Source organism: Calonectris borealis, chromosome 1, assembly GCF_964195595.1.
Source record: "Calonectris borealis chromosome 1, bCalBor7.hap1.2, whole genome shotgun sequence".
In the NCBI taxonomy this organism is placed as follows: Eukaryota; Metazoa; Chordata; class Aves; order Procellariiformes; family Procellariidae; genus Calonectris; species Calonectris borealis.
Window position 1 is genome coordinate 147314872 of NC_134312.1, and position 20703 is coordinate 147335574.

A 20703-nucleotide genomic window follows, 5' to 3' on the forward strand; every position below is an offset into this window, starting at 1 on the left:
CAAGCAAAGGCTGTGTCGCCATTATTCCTTATTTCACCATTGGAAAAATACAGAATTGTTTCATTTACTTAGGTTTTGCCCAGTTGCTGCTGCTTGACAGGTGACTCAGAGGAACATTAAAAAAAGCAGGTGGATATGGAGAAAAGGGCTTAAAAGAAAGTGAAGGATGCAGATTTCTGGAATATGATGAATGAATAGAGGGAACCAGAGGACATTGCTCTCCACTGCACTCTCAAGAGGAGGTGAAGGCAAGAGTGTGAAAAGTAGGAGACAACCTAAGTAAAAAGCAGCAAATTTTAAAGGCTGATTTTACTTTTTCTTCAGGACTGTACATGTTGCAATACACTATTGAAAAAGATAAAATAGACGTTTCAAGAAAACCTACTAAAGATAGAGACAGAGAAAAAAAATAGACAGTGCTTCAGTGTGGAAACGTATTATTCTCCTACCTTGTCTGCTAGGATGGCAAGTGTTCTTTCAAGGCCATTAGCTGATCTATCCTTGGCAGCTCTTGAGAGCCTTTCTGCATAGTAACTGACTTGCGTTTTCAGGGTGTTGATTTGTGCAATAATTTCCTTTGCTCTAACAATGTCCTGTGGGATGTATATTATAGACTGGGAACTTGTTGAAGTGCTGAAAAAGAAAGACTGATTTTAGGGGGAAAATTGATCTAGAGGTACACACATTACAGTGGCATGCTAGGAATTAACGGCAGACAACAAAAATTTACCTAAGCTAGCAATCAACAGTGAAAGGCCAGTGGGCAATTGCACAGCAGGAACATAGAGCCTTCTCTGCCTTTACTGAGAGCATTCAGATGCAGATTTACTAATCCCTTACGCCAGGGGACTGTGGGCAGAGCTTGGACACCAGAGGGACAGTTTTGCTGAGGAGGATGTGGATGATAGATTTTGCCATTAGAGACAGAACCACTGTTTGCAGAGACAGCTTGCCCCACTCTCCCTCTCCTTACCACACAGACACTTCCCTGAGGCCTGGTTTACAAACCTGTATTATCACATAGCTATCAGCATCATGAAAAGAAAATCTGCACTCCTTCCAACACAGAAATGCCACCCAGATCCGTAATGCAAACACTGTGGTATTGACAAAAATTCCTTCTGCTAGTATACCCTTTCCTCTATTGCAGGTCTGATTCAAATTACACCAGCAAAAGCAATCTTGTGCTATATAAAAACAAAGTATATCTCCAGGCTAATCCAAGGACTCTGTCCTTGGTGTAGCTTCTGTTAACACACACTTGCTATACTAAACTAGGAACATGGTACAGCTCTCCCTTTTATAAACTCAGCTGTAACAATAGAAGGCAATACCAAATTTTGGCCTTTTCCAAATAGTAAGGGAAATAAACTATACCAATAAAACATATCTTTATATTGGGATACTGCAGCTCCACTAAGACTGCTTACTTAGCGGTAGGGTAGAATAGTTCATTTCCTCTAAAGTTTAGATGTCTACAGAAGTTGCTTATCCAGTCCAAGACAGATGCTTGGACTCCTTCTGCAACCACTGGAGAGAGAACAGCACTTCTGAAGGGTGATTTAATCCTACCTGAGAAGAGTCATTCACAAAAGCTGCCTTTTAGCTTAGAAAATTACTTTAAGCTGAAGTTGTGCTCTTAGTTAACTAATTGGAACCAACCCACCACTACTCCCTTTGCCAGGCAATATGCTGTTTTTTTCCTCCCAATAGGAAAGCTATACGAAGATCAGGCCTCTACATCAGCTCCAGCCGTGACAAGTGTGATGCCCGTTCACGACATAGCATCAAGCATGAGGTGACACCAACTGTATATTGTTCTAATTTTATTCATTTTTTCCAGTCATGACAGGCTTCAGTGTAATAACAGCACAGAAGAACCTACTGTTCTCACCAATCTCAGCACTGTTCAATGGACACAGCTACACTGAGAGACTACACAGAGAGGAGTTTCTTTTCCAGGCACAGCTACCTCAGATGACGACCTCCGAGGAGTGCGAATTCCTCTGCCATCCCTAGAGCAATGCTGTTAATTTCTGCAGCGTGTCTGTGAGGTAAGACAGGAGGGTTGCATGGGGCACACTTTAAAATCATTGCCACAAATACCAGTTCCTGTCCCTTAACTGATATTAAGGCAACGGGGGAGCTTAATCTCAGTATCTGTCTGAGCTCCACAAGAAAAGATGGGGGATTTGTTTTCAAAGGATATAATGCAAAAGTGATGAAAGAGTTTCCTTATATGTGTCCCTCTCGTCACCCATCTGAGTGGAGCAGAGAACAACCACTCCCCAGTACTGCTACACCATACAGCAAATTAATCTCAGCTTTTAGGACTTTCCCTGTACATAATTTGTGCCCTCTATTGACCAGTGATCTTAGTGACAATTCCTCTGAGCAATTTCTTTCCACGACAGTGTGGTTAACATGCATAAAGACGTATTTGGCAGGAAAGGCCATGCAGTATATTGAGATCTCATTTAGAATTATTACATTTTTAATCACAAACAGTTGCTGGGATGATCAGGGGGAAAAATTTATGGTGTAAAGTTCACGTATATTTACTTTCCAACCTGCAATTGCTTTTTCAAATGAACAGCTCTCCTCGTACTATATCAGGAAAATGTAACATAGCCTTAACCTCTCAGTGAATTAGGGGTTCAACCTTTAATATGAGTAATTTAGAGCAGAACTTCTGCGCTGTTGAACCATCAAGTAATGTTTCCTTTTCATAGCACTGAACACCACAACATGAAGAAAAATAAACAAAAGTTAAGTGAAAATGTTTAAATGAAGACATGGGTTACAAAAATATAAACCATGCCCAATCTATCACCATAAAGATTTAAAAATATGTAGAGTTATCTTAATTATCTTCCACCTCTGGCAGAACGTTTCTCTCTCCAGGCAGTTTTCACTGGAAATAACAGAGGAAAAGATATAAAATTCTTGTGTTCTGATCTTCAGCTTTCTAACTTTTTATGATCAGAGAGAGCCAGGAAGCGAGCTGTTCATTACAAACAAACATTGCAGATGAAATGAAATTCATTCACACATCATGTTCTACAAAGCAGCTACAATTACTTAGAGCACAATTAGGGATGCCATGATGCATGACACTAAAAAGCCCTGCACACTTTAAAACACACCAGATCTTTACCAAAGAAAAAAAAGAAAAGAAAAATAAAACCCAAAGAACAGAAACCCTCTCTACAGAACTCTCAGAAACAGAAAACTCACCAACACTCCTCATAACTGCTAAAAAAACAAAAAACCAAAATAAAATTAGCAGATTGTTAGGAAATACCAAAAGCAGAAAAACAAAACAAAGGATGCTTGCAGAAATAACTTATTCGAGTCATCTTTTCAACAAGGCGGGTACATAATGATTAAACTTGTAAGCAAAAAAACACAGATTGCCAGATGCCCATGTGTTGTTCTGGGGAAATATTGTGGATGCACCAAGCACAGTTTTGCCAATGAAAGGAGAAAGAACTGAACAATATCCATGTAACAGCGAAACTGAGGAGATGGATCTCAGTTCTACTATACTGGCTTTTATGATAACATAGAAGTACTTGAAAGGAAAGTTATTCTTCAAATGTTGAACCTGCAGTCTTCATGAACCCAGAAAGAACAGTTCTGCAAAGCTTAGAGGAAAAGTACTGGATAGAAATTAAGCGCTCTGATCAGCTTAATTATTGGGTGAGGGTGAAAAAAAAAAAACAACCAAACCAAAACCAAAAGACACGGGAACATGGACATTGCAGGAGTGAAGCCCACTTCAGTAGCTAAGCTGACAGAAGGACGTTATTTCAGAAAGCAATAGTGGTATCAAAGGAACAGGAAGGGCGAGCCTAGCATACCAGTGTTTCCAGGTTTACTGTTTCCTCTAGTCCCATCCTAGTGCACTCTCTAAGTCAGCAATAATTACACCAAGCATATTTTTGCACCAATCTTTTCATCAGTACATATCTGACTGATGTTCACAGGATGCTGCTATTCACTTCTTCACTGCTAAAACTAATTCTGCAGTTGGCAGAGCCTGGTTCCCATGTCACTCTCTCCTCCCATCAGCTCCAAATCCTACAAATCCTTCCTTTGGAAGGGCATTATCAAGGTCTCCTTTTCCCTGGCTACAATGACTCCTTGTCCCGCTGCTCTCGTCGTTCCTTAAATTCTCCATACTGCAGCAAAAGTAATGCAGACCCAGACAGCATTCTCTCTTCCTTGAGAGCTGGAGCGGGTGCCATGCAGGTCTCTCCCTTTAGCATATGTGACCTTCCCAATTTCTGCCCCTTCTTCTGCACTTCCAGAGAGGTCACTAGACAGTCCCTGAAGACAGGACTGTGGAGGTCAAGTATCCTGCCTGTAGAGTGGAGTGAGGCCAGATTCTGAAGCCTAATCTGTGCATAAACCTTGAGGCAGTACAGAAAAGCCTCCAGCAATAGTTCCAGAACTAAACCCACGTTGTCAACAAGGAATTTGCCTATCAGTCACAGCTGTTCTGTACTAAAGAGAGTTCAGCAACAGGACCTTTAAGCTATGAGAGAGGTGAAAGTCTCCTGAAAACAATGGGTTGAAAGCATGATGTAGTGCAGCTGAGGAGGTTCTACAGACAAATTTTCTAATCCACAATTAGGCAGAACCCAAACCCAACACCTAAAATAGCTAAACTAAATGAACCAACAAGTATTCAGGAAAATTAAAGATTTCACTAAAAGACTATTAGAAAGGGCCCATCAGTAAATAAACAAATATGGTAATATAAAGGGGAAACTGTTTTCCCTCGCCTTCTTTGGAAAAAAAATGGAATAATCTTCACATTGTATAGTAGAACTATTGAATGAAGTGCAACATAAACAGAGAATGGAATGATTTTCCAAATCGCTGAGCATGGACCAGGAGGAAAAGGCACAATAATATCTGACAACATTTCTACTTACTGTTTCTTTGCCTCTTCAAATTTATGCAGCTTCTTCCGCAAGCCACCTGATTTAAAGCCTTGACAATGAGCTGCTGGTGCTCCTATGGTGACTATGTCGTAGTTCTGATCTGGGATGGACAAAAAGGACTTACAAATGAAAGTTTGTCATCTTCACTGTAAACAAACAATTGTGGAAATTCAAAAACTACTCTGAAAGTAATTTTTGTAAAGCTTTGCCAGTGTTTTGAAGGACATGGAAAACTGAATAGCTTTAGAGGCCCTGGAAATCCATCAAGTATTTTTGAGGTAAAAGAACCATACTTGAATGCAGGTCCTCTGTTTTTTAATCTAGAAGACTGAAGGTGAAAAAGAAGCCTTGAACATTGGTCTTTACACAAAACCTGCCATGACTTGGATACATGGGACAAGTGTGTGTCCATGGCTAGTGGGAATCACTGTTAAAAGAAGGGAAAACCTAGGTTATTTATGAAGAAACAAGCTTGATGTAAACAAATTGGTGTGATTTTGCATAACCGTACATGATGGTTCCAGAGAAAAAGCACACAAGCTTAGCAACAAACAACAGTCAGAACCTTTGCTATTCTGCTACAATTCAAAATGACTGGAAGGGACATAGCAGCTTAATCCAATATATTCCCTGGTACAAAGGCTGACTTGTGTCACCTAGGGTACAGCTAACTCCAGAACCTAGTTTTGCCACCTGTAGAATAGCAATAATTAGACTTACACCTCTTCTTTTGCTACGAGATTTGGAATCTGAGGATAGAAGGCGCTACAGAAATGCTAAGTAGCACTAGTACTACAGAGCAGCAGTTTGTAGGAACTTGGCTGTACGGTTGAGGATGGAAATAAAAAAATGGAGAGAAAAGTAACAGAATAAGGTGAAGAAAAAGAGAGAAAGAAACAAATACCTGATCCTCCATCATCCTGGACTCTCATTCTCTGTATATGTAAATTCGTAGGAACAAATTCCAATTTTTTATCAGCTTTCAAGCTACTGGCTTTAAATGAAGGACCTGAGAAATGCAGGAGAAAAGTAAGCATAAAAACCCTTTGCTTCTGCTTATGCTAAAATATTCAAGGAGCTTCATTCATCATTTGCTACGTGCTGAAAGTAAAGCAGAGAAAAGGAAAAAAAAAGATATGTCTTTTTGTTACTGTTCATAATTGTTCTCTACTTCAGGGTAAAATAAGAGAATGAATAAAGCAGACAAATATTCCCAGATCATTAACAAACTCACAATAAATGTTAATAGAGAAAATAAATCTAATAATAGTATTTTTTATCAAACTAAACTCATCAAACTAAAACATTTGGGGTTCCCCATTTCAGAGAAGCACTAACAATCATGGTTGAGAAGTATCATGTTACTATGAAAAAGAAATCACCTTTGTACTGGTGCAGGTCAGTTAGATTTTCCTGATAAGTTAAAATAATTGTTTGGTACTGAGTAACTATTTGTCGACGAAGGCTTTCCCAGCAAGGAGACAGTTCTCCCAATTCTTCTAGTTCACAAACCCTGGCGGGGGGAAGGAAGGAAAAAAGAGAGGTGTTTAGTCCATTGTCCACTTGACCAAGAATGAGTTTCCCATTGTATCAATGTAGTACCATCCTCAGCTGACACATTCTCAGTTCACTCTGGTCTAACCTACTCACCAGGCTGGGAATGCTTCCAAACATACGTCCCAAAGCACAGCTGTTGAGCTCTACTCCAAGGTACATAAGTTCCTCACAGGCAGAATACACCGTGTTCCCCCCAGGAGCCTCAGGTGTTGGTTAAAACCAAGGCTTCCCACCTTTCTGACTCTCCAGGAGCTCTCAAACTATATGATGATTTGCGAATGATGGGCACTGTCATCATGTCAGGTGACTTGGGACAATGAGGACCTTTTTAGGCCACTCCACTGAATTTTGGTGGCTCTCAAATCAGAACTGTGACAGAGGTTAGGTGGGAGATTAGCACCTATCTGACATTAGCTATAAGGAGTATCTGCGCTGGCCAGGCACCTACACAACGGTTTTCAAGGCCAGGCAGGGAAGGCCTAAGAAGCATAAGCATTAATAAGGGTTTGGAGAGACAAAAGATGAGCCAACAAAACCTTCATCTGAGATTGAGGATTTTAGGCACTCAGGTTTCACAGTAGGTGGAATAAAGGATGACTAAATACCCCTAGATATGAACAGAAAAACCCCTGGCTTTCCCATTGCACCCTGACTGCTAGGTTTTCAGTCACACATGGCAATCCTGTGTTACATACTGTTTCCCAACAGTGCTGCTGAGAAACTATTTAGTGTATTTCATGTCATGCTTGTATTACTGTCTTCTTGGATTAAGATATTATTTGGAATAAAGGAAGAAGGGGAAAAGTAAACAAGTCAACACCAGACACGATTCAACAGCACATTACCCCACAAAAGGTAGAACAATCTGTCAAAAGGATCCAGCAGTTCTCTTTGCAGTTCTCTCAATATCCCTAATCCATAGTTTTAATCAATTGTCTGTATTTAATTTAAGACAGTGTTTCACAGTATTTAGGATATTATCAAAAGGAAGCAAATTTCCAAGAAAAACATCAGATTGCTTTGCCAATAAGCAACAGTGTAAACTATCTTCATCGGTGACTTGGAAAAAGACACTTCCAGTTTCATCTTGTAAACCGCTTCTGCATAAGATGTTATTATGATAACCTTGTCAAACTCCCTGCTCAAAACTAGCCATGCATCTGAGCCCAGGTCTTCCTGAACTAAATTCACAGCTTAACGCTTCAAGTTTCCTTGTTTGTCCCATAGGGCTAGGACAGCAGGGTATGTGCACGCCATAAACAATTAGGTAGTCAAAATGTGCCCCCGGTCAGTTGTTTCCTTTCAAAGAGCTCTGGCCCAGAAGTGCTTTATGTAAGAGACAGTGATTATCCAAGGACATTTTAAAAGTCACCAGGATGTTAAGACAGAAGCAGCTACGCTTGTGTAGCTGTCCAGCATTCCTCTGGGCTGCAGCACAGAGAACGGAGAAAAGAGCCCTTGGCCAAATCTGAGAGAGCCTATGAATACAAAGTGTGATTGTGCATGTCATTGAGGGTCACCTCAACTGAAGAGCGAGAATGGAGTCTTTCTCGCTAATTACACAAAAGTCGTATTTACCTTTGAGCCATGCAATTCAGAGCATACGAAGTCATATTAGCAATCACTTGGGCTGTCATTAACACGCAACTGCATACAATATGTATTCATTGATCTCTATATTTTAGCAACAGCCTCTGAACAGTCACATTTCTTGGCTAACGCCTTAAGAAACTTCTCTGTCCACAATCTTACAGAAAGTCACATCTTTTTCCCCATTCAGCCTAAATTCTCGTCTTATTATCTTCAAGTCCTTAAACCACATCCACCACGGATGGCACCTTATGGGTAAGCTTGCCAACTCTTTACATTATTATGGCTGTACCTCATAATGAATAGGTGCTTTTAAACATACTATGAGGAAAGCTGTAGAGAAACAAAGATATAAAATAAACAATGAATAACCCATGTCTAAATGCGCAATGGCATATCCCAAGCCCCCTCCATCAAGGCTGTAGCAAGACAGCTAGGCAAGATACAGCATTCACTCTCTAGAATCTAAGATCTGACTACTCTTACTAAGTGCATGTCAGTAAAAACCAAAACTCAACAGCAGCAAAAAAAAAAAATTTCCATGTGAAATTCGGAAACTCAAACAGCCATGTCATGCATTAGTTTTTCCATACATTACAAAAAGTCACTGCCATCTTCTTGTGAGAATTTATTGTTTTTACAAAGTATGAAAATACCTGACAGCACCGTAGACTACTTCTGCCTGCTCATACGGATTAACACATGATTTTCTTTCACAATATCCCAAAGGAATTGAAGGGTATTAATATAGGATAATGAGAGCACTAGATAGTTTTACTTTTAATTAAGGCCAGGCTTAGTTAGGTCTCTAGGAGTGGATTCAAACACAGCCAAAATAAAAACCCAATATTCAAAAATACAGCTAAAATTCTTTTACCATCCCAATCTTGGCTTTTATAAAGAATACACAAACCATTATGTTTGCAAACCACAGCCTACAAAAGTAGGGAAGTAAAACTCATAAATGAGTATGTTGCCTGGAAGAGAGTTAATTGCTTCAAAAAGAAGCAAATTCAGAATAAACCTACAAAATGGTTAGCAGATTTCCTTCTCCCTCTCACCTCCTAAAATGAGAAAAAATCATTACTGTCCTACAGTCCTTCATTTTACTTGCTTTATTCTGTTTGTTTTCCATTCAAAACTACTCTTCTGACTCTCAAAGCCATCTCTTAACCCACTGAGTGAAGTCAGTGCTCCTGTCATCTATCTTTGCTTTGCTTTCATAGCACAGAAGTCAAGTGACTTTTTCAAACCTCACCTTCAAAGTGATTCTGATTTTTCTTCTCTGTCTGCTACTCTAATTACTCATTTCACTCAGCTGGTTTCTGTGCTGTCTCTGTTCCTTTCTCAAAATCCTCAGCAGCTGGAGTTATTACTCTTTCATTTATGCTGTCTCATCTATCCAGACTTCCCCCCACCTATGAAACATTGAGATATGTTTTATTTTTAATTCAACTTCATTTTTCTCTTTATATTAAAAATAAACTATGTTTAAAAAACAAAGTGTATTGAAGTATATAAAAGATTATATATATAAAAAGATAATGTATTCCAATGTGCTGGTCCTAATACAGTCACATAACTATGGAATAATATATTCTGTGGCCTTATCAATACTTTTGCGAGAGGAACAGATAACCCCTAAGTGCAGCTAACTGCAGTATGATCTTAAGTGCCAACTATGCCAACAATCCTCTCCCATCAGCACCTCTGTATGTTCACGTTACCGTACGCTCAAGCCCAAACTCTGTACTCTGACATGAAATCTTATTCAGTGTAACTGTACAGTCAGCAACTTGCTGCTTTTACTATTTTTCCTTCAGTGCCTCTGTGCATTAACAGATATATTCTTTGGTAACTCAATGACAGCCATATCACTGCTGTATTACCGCACACGTTAATAGGCCTGAACTCACCTTGCTGCATCTTCTTCTAGAAGAAGCTTCACAAATTGCCTAGGGATGTGCAGCGACAGGATGCTCTCAGCCATCTGTTCCAAGATTCTCAAGTGGTTTCCATCAGTGGTTGGGAAGCGATACATTCGGCAAATGGCGCCACCAAACACTAAAGAATTAAAATCATGTTATTTAAGCGTAGGGTTTGAGTTAAAAGTGTACAAAGTCTCTACTTTTTTAAAGTAAATGGCTTCGATTCACTAACGTGCTGTAACATACTGCTGTAAAGATCTGGTTTAACCTGGCATCAGTCTAGCTTTTCCAAGCACGGTTATTCTGCAATGACCATTCTTCCAGTGTTTGCAGGAAAAGCCTCCAAATGATTTAAAACACTGGTAAGGAAATGAAATACACACTCAACTTGCTGGAAAACTAACCTTTCTTCAATAATTTTTTTTTTAAAGCAACTGCTTTTCTCTGTCCCTCCCCCAACCCCCAACGATTGCTTAGGAATAACTAGCAAATTGCATGGAAAATTTTATACTACAGTCAACTTAATGACAAAAGTCTGCTTCTGCTGTTTTTACTATACAAAATAGTGCAGATGATAAAATAATTTATTCTTGTACGACCCTCAAAGGGCTGCTCAATCAGCAGCCTGTTCCCATTCAAATGAAACATCTGCTTAAATGCCCTGGGGCCACAGAGAGACAGCAAGAGATTAGCTTTTACTGATGCCTAAAGCTTGCTTGTTACAGCCCACAGCAGCTTACCAGATTTCAGTAGTGCATCTTTCCGTAATGAAGCATATTTGGATCTAATTCCTAAAGATTCTGTTAAACTTTCATCAACTGGCAACACAGTCTAAACAAAAACAAAAACCACAAATAGTAAGGAATAAAACTTCATTGCCAGGGCAATATGCAGTGACGACCCTATTACACAGACTTGAAAGGAATATTCAACACAACACATGGTTAAAATAAATATTTCAAATATGTTTACTGCGGACAAAAAATACCACAGACTGAAATAATAAATCCACTTAAACCCTCCAATCTAAGCATTCCTATTTACTTCTACTGCACAGTTCAAAATGCTGTAAAAATTTTCATCCAGCCCTTCAACTACTTTATGTTAGCACAGCTCCAGAGTCCTTAAAGGTACTGCACCAATATGTGGCAGCTACAGGTCTGGCTGGATACAAAGTGATACTAATCCACATTGTGACTGTGATACATAAATATCAGTGCAATTATCACCAGGATATTAAGAACACAAGGTTTGCAGAATTAAACATATGTCTAGGCTGAGAAAGCACTATAAATATCTGCTCTCAGACAAATATTTGGGGAGCAGAAAAATAAAATAAATCCAGTATTCAAGTAACCTGTTCAGTTTTATTAAAATCTTTTAAGTTGCCTGTGAAAATTCTGGAAATTCCCTGAGCATCCCCATTACAGCTTTGCTTAATGCCACTTTCCAATTCACAATGTGAACTGGAATACCACATCTTTGTGAAACTGGTTATCAATGCACCAAGGGCACCAATGTACAGTACCGCATGTACCGTACTATTTTGATGAAGGGCATGAGCACTTGAAGCTAAAGCTTAATCACTGTAAACTAAAGTTTTCCCCAAGACTTTTAACCCCAAACATGAGCCCCAAGAGCTCTGCAAAACACAAAACCACTTCATCACCATTAGGCTGCTCTTTACAGTATTTTGAAATTGTAAAGCACTACTAAGTATCAAGATGGACAGGAAAGTTGACAGCAGATGTCAGCCTAGCTTATTTCAATGCTGGCAATAAATCTGCTTTTTTCTGAATTTGATGCAATGCTCATACTCACCCTTCCATTAATTGTATCAGGTGACCTTGTCACTGGAGGCCTTTGGTCAGTTTTTTCCTCCATTTGCCATCCAATAACTGTAATGTTACCTACACGGTCACTTTCAGCCGACCTGCAACAAACACTCGTTGAGATTTTTTTGGACATGGACCTGTTTATCAAGGGAACACTTATAAAAGGCTATTAATCTTCAAACTTAATGAACATTTTAAATAGGAAACTTTTCAACTTCACTTTATGTATTTTTATAATGCGTTATTCCAACAGGCAAATGCTCCCCTCATTCTGCAGGGATGCTGTACAGACCTCCTAACTGAAGGCAACCTAAAACCATGCATGTATTTCAATACTTCTGTAAAACCAGAAAGAATTCAGATTTTACAACTAGCCTGTTGTAGGCAAAAGCAGCTTAAATTGTGAACATTCACAGGGAGCAGATAATTGGATGTATGTGCACACGTCTGTGTGTGCCTGTGATGTCTGAAACCGAACTTTTAAAGTCTCAGTCAGAAGCCTGCTACTTGCCAGCTGCAACTGGTACAGTTGCAACTGATAAATTTTGATAATACATGGACTAAACAGAAGTAGCACATCCCAGATCTTCCACTTAATAGAGAAGTCAGTCAAGGCCACCAGTTAGGAGTCTGATCACATCTTGTGCTTCTGCAGATAGACTATTTAGATTGGGAAAACCGCGGGCCTGACATTCCAGGAAGAAAAGCTGATGCTAAAAAGAAGGATCCTGAAAAGAAGTGGTCTAGGGAAGAAGGTGAAGATTCTCAATGGAGGGAAGATCCCTGAGATGGAGGAGGATCCTGGAGATCAGGGAGTTGCGTGGAAACAAATGCCGGGGACCCCCAGGGACCTGGCCGCTATCAGTTGAGGCAGGTCACTAACAGCTGAGGGGCTGCACAGCACAAACTGACACAACTTTCTGTCCCACCGTCCCAGACCAGCAGCCATCTCCCTGCTGGGGAGGAAAACTGAGACCATATGAACACATGACGGCGGGGGAGTGAGTGAGTGAGTCAGAGACAGAGAATCAAGTGGGTAAAAGCTCTAATCTTGCTGGGTTTTAAATACACACCAGTACCCAGATCTACCATGGCTGTCATTTATTCTGTCCCACCCATGACACACAGTAATTTTGGCAAAGACTTTATGTTATTATTTTAAGATAGATTCCAAATGGTATTTTAAGATTGTTGTTTAGATGTAAAAATATGCTGGGACAACTAAGACAAAAAAAATGTCTCTGGAATAGACAATACTGGGGAGGCAAAAGAAATAAGCACACAAGATGACTACAACAAAAGGTTTAAGTATCCAAGTCATGCAGCATGTTTATAGACATTGCTCATCATCCAGCTTATACATCCAAGGGGTAACGTGACATTGAGAAGACATGCATGTATTCACACACTTTGCTCTGATAATCAGAATACACTTGATATCAAAACAAGAGAGTTTAATAAAGCCCATTTTCAACTTAGTCATGAAAGAATAAACCAAACAGAATAACCACGTCTAACACAACCATGAAACTCCTGCCATCACATTCCTCCTCTTTTTCATCTCCCTCAAAACACCCTCATCTTTACACCTATGATAAATTAGACTATTTTACTTACCATCATTGTCATACTTTTTGTGTCTTTTCTGACTCATTTCCTTCACCTGCTCCCCCCTTTTAAATCATGTCAATTTTTTCTTTACAATACATTGTGGAAAAGCAAAAAACTTCACCCATCTCTTTTCTTAGCATGAAAAGCTTTGCCCATGTTTTGTTAGTTGTGTCTGGGCTAAGAAATTTCTGCAAGTTTATCGCTCATTATGCCAACACTACCAACACCATCATCCTCAGTCTTTCTGATTACGCTTACCTCCTTCAACTGACTTTCCCTTGCCTTCTCTGACAGGGATGCCTGTCCCACTTCCAACACTCACTACTACAATGTGCATTTACACACCAGAGCTCTCTTTTCTTAATCTCACTTTGTTTTCTTCATTCTTCCCTAACCCTGCACTTAACTTCGTCCCACACCAGCTTTCACAAGTGTGGTTTGATTCCTGTGATTAGAACTACTACCTTAAGGATTGGTATTAGACTCACACCCTCTTTTTCATTCCCTCCTGAGTCACACTCCTTCCATGAAAGTTTCCAATATGTATTAAACTAGAAAATTACATCAATTAATGTTGGTGTCATGTGACTCCTCCTATTCCTAGTGCATCATATTGATAAATAGACTATTTAGCAACAAATACACAATTTAGCAAGAGGCAGGTATTGAAATAATAAATAGAGCCTAGATTTATCTTAGCCAAGATATTCCAAACAGCTAGGATAAGCCTCTGTTTTGATGGGTTTCATTCCACCATCACAGACTCTATACACCAGCAAAGTTAAAAATACTCTATTTTGCCACTCTCCACAGACACAAATACTGAGGTGATAGGATGAAATGCACAAAAATGAAATTGGTCTTGACAATACTTTCTTGACTTATAGAACTAGAACCAATGTCTAACATTATCCACCACGATCTTGTTCTACATGTTTTAATTATCATGCAATATAAAATAGTTTTTCCTTAATAGTGGCCTGGAACTTAAAAAACAAACAAACAAACAAACAAACAAACGGTTTTCATCACATCTCACGGACAGCTTTCCTCACATCTTAAGCATGCTTTCAAGAATTAAGACTGTTAATTCCTAAATGGAGGAGAACATTACAAACCTTAGTGTTAAGTGTAACCTGTGATTCTTCTCCTGAAGAAGTTCTTTTACAGTGAACATCCCAGAACCCAACAAATACATCTGGAAGAAGATGAGTACTGGAATTGTAATTATTTACTTTTACAATGAACAAAGGTTTTGTCCACAGCACCAAAGCCCAAAATACAACTACTACGCACAAAAGTCTGAGAACAAAATTATAATTACGTATGCCCACGCATAACTAATTAACCCCCTTTAAAATTTAATAAATTTGGTAATTTATCAAAAATCCTTTTTCTACCGGAGGACAATAAGCCCTTTTCTTTCTCTAGGATTTGAGGGGAGGCACCTCAATATATACAAGCTTAGGCCCAGCAATACAGGAACACTGAAAGCAATGACTGAATGGGACCCAGACTGACGAGGTTGACACTTCATAGTCTCTCCCTGATCCAAACTTGGCTCCTCCTGAAGAATGCACCTCCGCAGGAGGTATTCCTTTTTCCCCAAAGACTCCCCATGATGCACTCTACACAGATGCCCTGCTACCCCTGAGGAAGCCATGGGAGAGCAGGCATGTGAGACCTGAAACAGCAATCTGGGCAACAGTCCAGAGTGAGTTGCCCACAGATCCAAGTAGTTACCTGGGAGAGCTGGCACTTAGAATGTTTTCAGTAAGGGAATAAATCTTACACCTGAACAAAATCACTAACGGATCAGGGCAGGGGGATTTCTGAGAGCGATGCAAAAAAAATTATCTGGGCAAAATAGCACAGAGAATCTGTGTGTCAGGAAGCCAAGTGCATGGATGCTCTCCTGAAAGCAACCTTCTGTTCAGAAACAACCTCCTCTTTTGTAAAAACACTCACAAATTTTGGTATTGTGGAATTCTAGATACTGGTAGTATCTAGACACTGGTAGTGTCTTTGAGACAGTAAATAACCATTTTTCATAATGAATTAGAAAGCGCTCCAAAATAGTTAAGTTTCCCCTGATGTTTTTCACCTTGAATTTGAAATCATGTCCCCTGCTGAGAAAAAGGTGGCTTTAGTGTGGGCTGATTTTTTACTAAATTAAGTTTTGGACACTCAAATTATTTTGGATTAAAAACATTTAATGGCAAGTTCTATCTTACAATTTGTGATCCTCTGCAAAAATACTATGGAAGTCCACAGAACTCCAGGGGACTTTTGTTTTCTCTTCCTTCCATTTCACACAACATGGATTAGAGGCCAGTAGCAGCCTCTGGTAAAATCTAATCTGCCTGACTTCATCACCAGCTTGCATCTAAATTTTAAGCAGTGAGAGATGTAGATTTCTAAGGTCCTGAAACAGACTTCTAAAGTTCCTAAACTTAGACATAGAATCATAGAATGGTTTGGGTTGGAAGGGACCTTAAAGATCATCCAGTTCCAACCCCCCTGCCATGGGCAGGGACACCTTTCACTAGACCAGGTTGCTCAAAGCCCCATCCAGCCTGGCCTTGAACACTTCCAGGGATGGGGCACATGATTGCTCCCTGTGGAAAACTTCCACCAGACTGTGCCTACTACACATAGAATTTAGCAGCTCCGTTTATAAGGACTGTTTCATTATGGGCCCAACATTTCAGCACAGGCCTCAGTTAGGGGTACTGGATCTCATTTGTTATCTAGTTCAGTAAAGAGGTCCACAATAGAAGAGAACACGTGACAGAACCTCTTAATTTAAATCAGTGGTTCCCAAACTTGCTGCCAAGAAGCCTTATTTGAGAAAATTGGCAATGCTCCCCACTCTGCCAAGTCCATTTCGCAGCATTTGTCCCTCCTTCCCCTACCCATGTTGCTTTCTCTAGGATAGATGCTGCTACCCCTTTGCTTTCTTCCACAGAAGTTACTAGTTTTACCTCCTTACCTCTTGTTTCCTTGCTCCACACTTAGGGAGGCAACAGAATAAAGAAAACTTACTGTTCCCTGAGATCTATCTTTGACGTCGTACACGGAGAGTTTTATTTGTGTCATTTGATTGATAAGAGAGTCTTGGAAAAAGGCAATGCTGCTTAGAAAGATAGGATTACTTGTTCCCTGTAATCACAAACAAAAAAGGCAAAAATTAATGCAAGGTGGTATTAGGAAGAAATGCTTCTTGTGTTAGCTTCAATTTTAAATCTAATCCAGGAGTACCTCACCACTTACCTCAATAATTTCTGTCTGTGCATGTTTTGTCCAGAACGCCTGAGGAGGTGTAGTTACACTCACTGCTACAAAACTATTTGGTTTTCGATCTAGCGATGGAGTCAGCAGCTCACTGCAAGCTTTAGGCATGCAATAGATAAATGAACTTAGATTCAGGATCTTTTTCATATTGCTGTAAGACACTACATTTTTATAAAAGCATATTATATACGCTGAGCAATAAAGCCATGAAGAGCCTAATATTCCTTCTACCGCCACACTATAAAGGCAGACATCACTCACCTTTGTGCATGCAAACAGCAAACATGCAATCAGATCAGCCTGGCTCCGAGCTGTAGAGCTGTAATTTAAACTTGTTCTCTTCTAACACCTGCCTATCCATCCCCCTCACACAGCTCATTAGAACAATGCATAGGTTTTCCTCTGGGAATCTCATGAACATGGCTGCATTTGATTTGAAGTCACGCTCCATTAAGCCCATTACCAAATGGCATTTTGCCATGAAGAACCAATAGTAGTGCTTGAACGTTGATCAAGCAGCACTACTATGAGGACAATTGTAATTGTAATTGTAAAAGGACAGTAATTTATTTCCTCTAAAATGTTATTGTGAGTTTAACTGCTGGGAAGGGACTATGGTGAGTAGGAAACAACTACCAAAAATTTCAGTGAGTGACTCTACACAATTACATTAAACTTCAGAGCCAAATTCTATCTAGCTAGATACAGGTAACTACAGCGTGGTCTGACTCTGCTTCAGCTAGATGCAGAAAGTTAATTCTAAAATTCACCTGGGCAAGCAAAATGTTCAAATGTACACTAAACAGCTTTGCAGTTCTAGATATTTTTAATTTATCCAAAAATATTTAAAGTACCTTATTCAGTTCTAAGGAGTTCTTAAGACTATTATTCATAACACAATTACATACATCTGAGAAAGTTTTCTAATTTTTCATTTCAAACATACTGTTAAGAGCATAACCTTCCAAAAATTAGTCCACTATTAAGCCACAAAAACCATGCTGCAGTTGAAAACGTAAACTGAATTTCCATGAAGAAAATATTTTTCACTTATTCTTCAAGTGAGGTCACAAGCTTCTTGTCCAAATTTAACCATCCCAGAAATTAGGTCACTTCTGCATCTCACATTATCACTTGACAGCAAAGACACAGGAAAGAAGGTATGTGTAATAGTTGGTAACTCTTAGAAAATATTCTGTCCTAAAATGGTGTTTCCAGCAAATCTTCAGTTTGCTTGAAGACCTGAATTGCTGACACTGAGACTGAAGACAGTTTCACTGTATCTTCACATAAACAAAACAAACATTTTAAAATAACATTCACAGAGTAAACATTTAAAATTTTACAGGGCAGATGTTTTAATTACAGACTTCTAAAAGATCACAAAATCAAATTCTGGCTGCTTATCAAAACATACTGTACAGGCAGCAAGAAAACTGTATCACATCTCCATAAAAATCAAAGCAAAGTTTCAATCCTTACTATACGAAAGGCACTTCAAAATCAACAATTAAAAAAACGTACACATACTCAATAGCACTTATCATCACAATTAGCATAAAAATCACTAAGCCTACCTAAACTGAACTCTAAAATCGGCTCATCTGGATCCTGAATGTTTCCTGTAAATCAGAAAAATTAACACAAGATTAGTCAAACATTGCTGTCATGTGAATCCTTTCCTGAAGTTGCAGTCACACAGAGAAAGAAATTAAATTTTATACAAAAAATTAGTATTTTTAATTCAATGAACCACGACTGCTATTTAAAATATTTATTAGCTAATCTTTGGTATCTAAAAATGATTTCAAAAACCTGAGATGATCTCATTTTATAAAACATGTTAAAATATGTAAAACTATGCAAGATTATATGGAACATGGGAATATAAAATGCCCAATCTCAGTAGAAAACAACAGGTTAAAGCCACTTAGTGTCTGAGCCACTATTAACTCCAAATTATTAAATCAGATACGTCTTCTCTGTGATCAGTGACTTGGGAGAAGTTTGAAAGTACCTGTCTCTCTCACTAATCAAAGAAAGCCTCCAGGGGTTACAATCCTAATTTACTCACCATAAAAGATGAGGGAGATAATTCTCAGCTCCCTGAGAATTTTATACAATGTCAAACAAGGAGGTTGCCAAGACTCTTCCTCGACCTTGACATTCTTTTGTTGTTTTCTCCCCATGTTGCCTATTTTTGACTGATAAACATAACTGCACAAAATCTAGTTTAGTTTCTTTTTTTTTTCCTTTCCTCTCCAATTTTAATGTTTTGTCTATTTCAAAAACGGTAAGTTTAAGATTTTTTAAATTTTTTAGTATAATTCCTTTATCTTATTCCCTCCAGATAACCAGGCACATCTAAATCTTCTAGCAATTAAAAGAAAAAAAAACAATGTTAGTACAAGGTAGATTCTGAAAGGAGCAACAGAGCAATAGGTGGCATGAAGGTACATACCTGCTAGAGAAAGGCCTAGCATGTCAGAGGTGACATCAATGGTGGAGGCCCGTTGCACGGTGCGGGATTTTGCACCATGGCGGGGACTGTGTTCTCTTGCTGTCATTTTGTCATGAAGAACCCTTCTTTTCTTGCTGCTTGGCTTTACTGATGTTTGCCTTACAGAGTAGTAGAGTGCAGCAGGTTGACTCCAATTGCTATTCCTCTAACATTACCACGCTAAGCAATAAAAAGAGCAAAAACATACACCAAAATTTTAGGCCGCTATCAGCTACTGTTGTTTTTAACAGCAGCAAACCTACTGCCATAAAATTGCCTCAGGTCATTCAGATAAAACTCTGCTCAAGGCAGATCCAATGCACAGTAACTCAATTTGCATGAACTGTACATCTGTAGCGTTTTACTGCAAATTGTTGAAGACTGTACCACATGCAAGAAAGGCTCTTCTGTCAGAGAATGGGGGTTGAGAGAGACTTGTTAACAGACCAGCTGCTCTTCTCCTTTGTCTAAGTTATTAAACCATCCTTAATGAAGTTTCCTGGTTTTCATAATCCCTGGGGAGCACAAGTAAATTTGTCAGATGGGGCCTCTGTCTGCAGAGGTAGGACAAGGGATAAGGACAAAGGGACAATGGGTCAGCAGAACGCAGAACAAAAGGAAATGTTGTTGGTGTCAGCACACTGTGTCATTCCAGGCTCCACTGCCATGAGAAAGGGATATTGAAAACTAGAAATAAAACTTACTGGGCCAGAGCGAGGCTGAAATTCTGGGATGGTGATGAAAAGAAAAAGCAAAAGGGGATGCCTACTGATGTGGCACACGGCAGCGTCTGTGCTTTTCCTTCACCCTACACGTTATTGGTCTACAGACATCCATGACGGTTGTTCTTCCCCTCACGATGCCTATAAAGTGAAATGTTATGCTAGGAAAGAAGCACACAGCCTACAGAAAATTTGGTTATATTGTTAAATGCGGTGCTTTTGGTTTGGCTGATAAATTTCCGTGTTCCTTCTGTCAGCCACGTAAGCACTGCAGTTATGGAACTTCTGTATTCGTTTCATACTATTATGACAAACTCCATTCATTTAGGAAGTGAGATTAGGAGCAAAATCTGATAAAGCTGAAAGGTAGTAATACAGTGACTAATTCCTCTTAGGTTGAGGGACCTAACAATGGCAAGATGCATTCTAATTAAATAAAACACCTAGCTTTTACTTGTGTTTTAAATAGGCATTTTAAAACTGTCTGAAGGCCTCCAAAGGAACATTCAACCTGCCTAACTTAAGTCTCTAAATTTAACAAGCCAGCATCTCCCTCTGGAGGATTTCAAAAGAATTTCCCTCTCTCCACTGGGAACTCAAGCATCTTTTTAACTAGCACTGGTTCACTGGACATCTAAAATTCAGATGCAAGTCAAGCATCTAAGACAACTGAATTGAACACAACCCTGGCCACCTACATGAGCTTAGGAATAA

At 39.2% G+C, this 20703-nt stretch overlaps 1 protein-coding gene across 13 annotated transcripts in view; it reads right to left on the reverse strand.

The window, feature by feature from the left end:
• Positions 1–20703, reverse strand: part of INPP4A (inositol polyphosphate-4-phosphatase type I A) — a 290343-nt gene that overhangs the window by 195895 nt on the left and 73745 nt on the right. For 9 of the 13 annotated variants that reach the window (XR_012670601.1, XM_075135054.1, XM_075135031.1 and 6 more), the window contains 13 exons: positions 19229–19447; positions 18345–18389; positions 16747–16865; positions 16519–16635; positions 14592–14671; positions 11849–11960; positions 10768–10858; positions 10016–10163; positions 6335–6465; positions 5857–5961; positions 4944–5052; positions 3238–3255; positions 450–633 (listed from right to left, as the gene is read on the reverse strand). Coding sequence is in view for 12 of the 13 variants with exons in the window: in XM_075135054.1 (XP_074991155.1) it covers positions 450–633; positions 3238–3255; positions 4944–5052; positions 5857–5961; positions 6335–6465; positions 10016–10163; positions 10768–10858; positions 11849–11960; positions 14592–14671; positions 16519–16635; positions 16747–16865; positions 18345–18389; positions 19229–19334 (1365 nt within the window). In the remaining variant the exon portion in view is untranslated. Of the gene's footprint in view, positions 1–449; positions 634–3237; positions 3256–4943; positions 5053–5856; positions 5962–6334; positions 6466–10015; positions 10164–10767; positions 10859–11848; positions 11961–14591; positions 14672–16518; positions 16636–16746; positions 16866–18344; positions 18390–19228; positions 19448–20703 lie in introns of those variants that run through there. The other 4 variants (XM_075135062.1, XM_075135045.1, XM_075135016.1 and 1 more) reach the window with 2 other exon arrangements.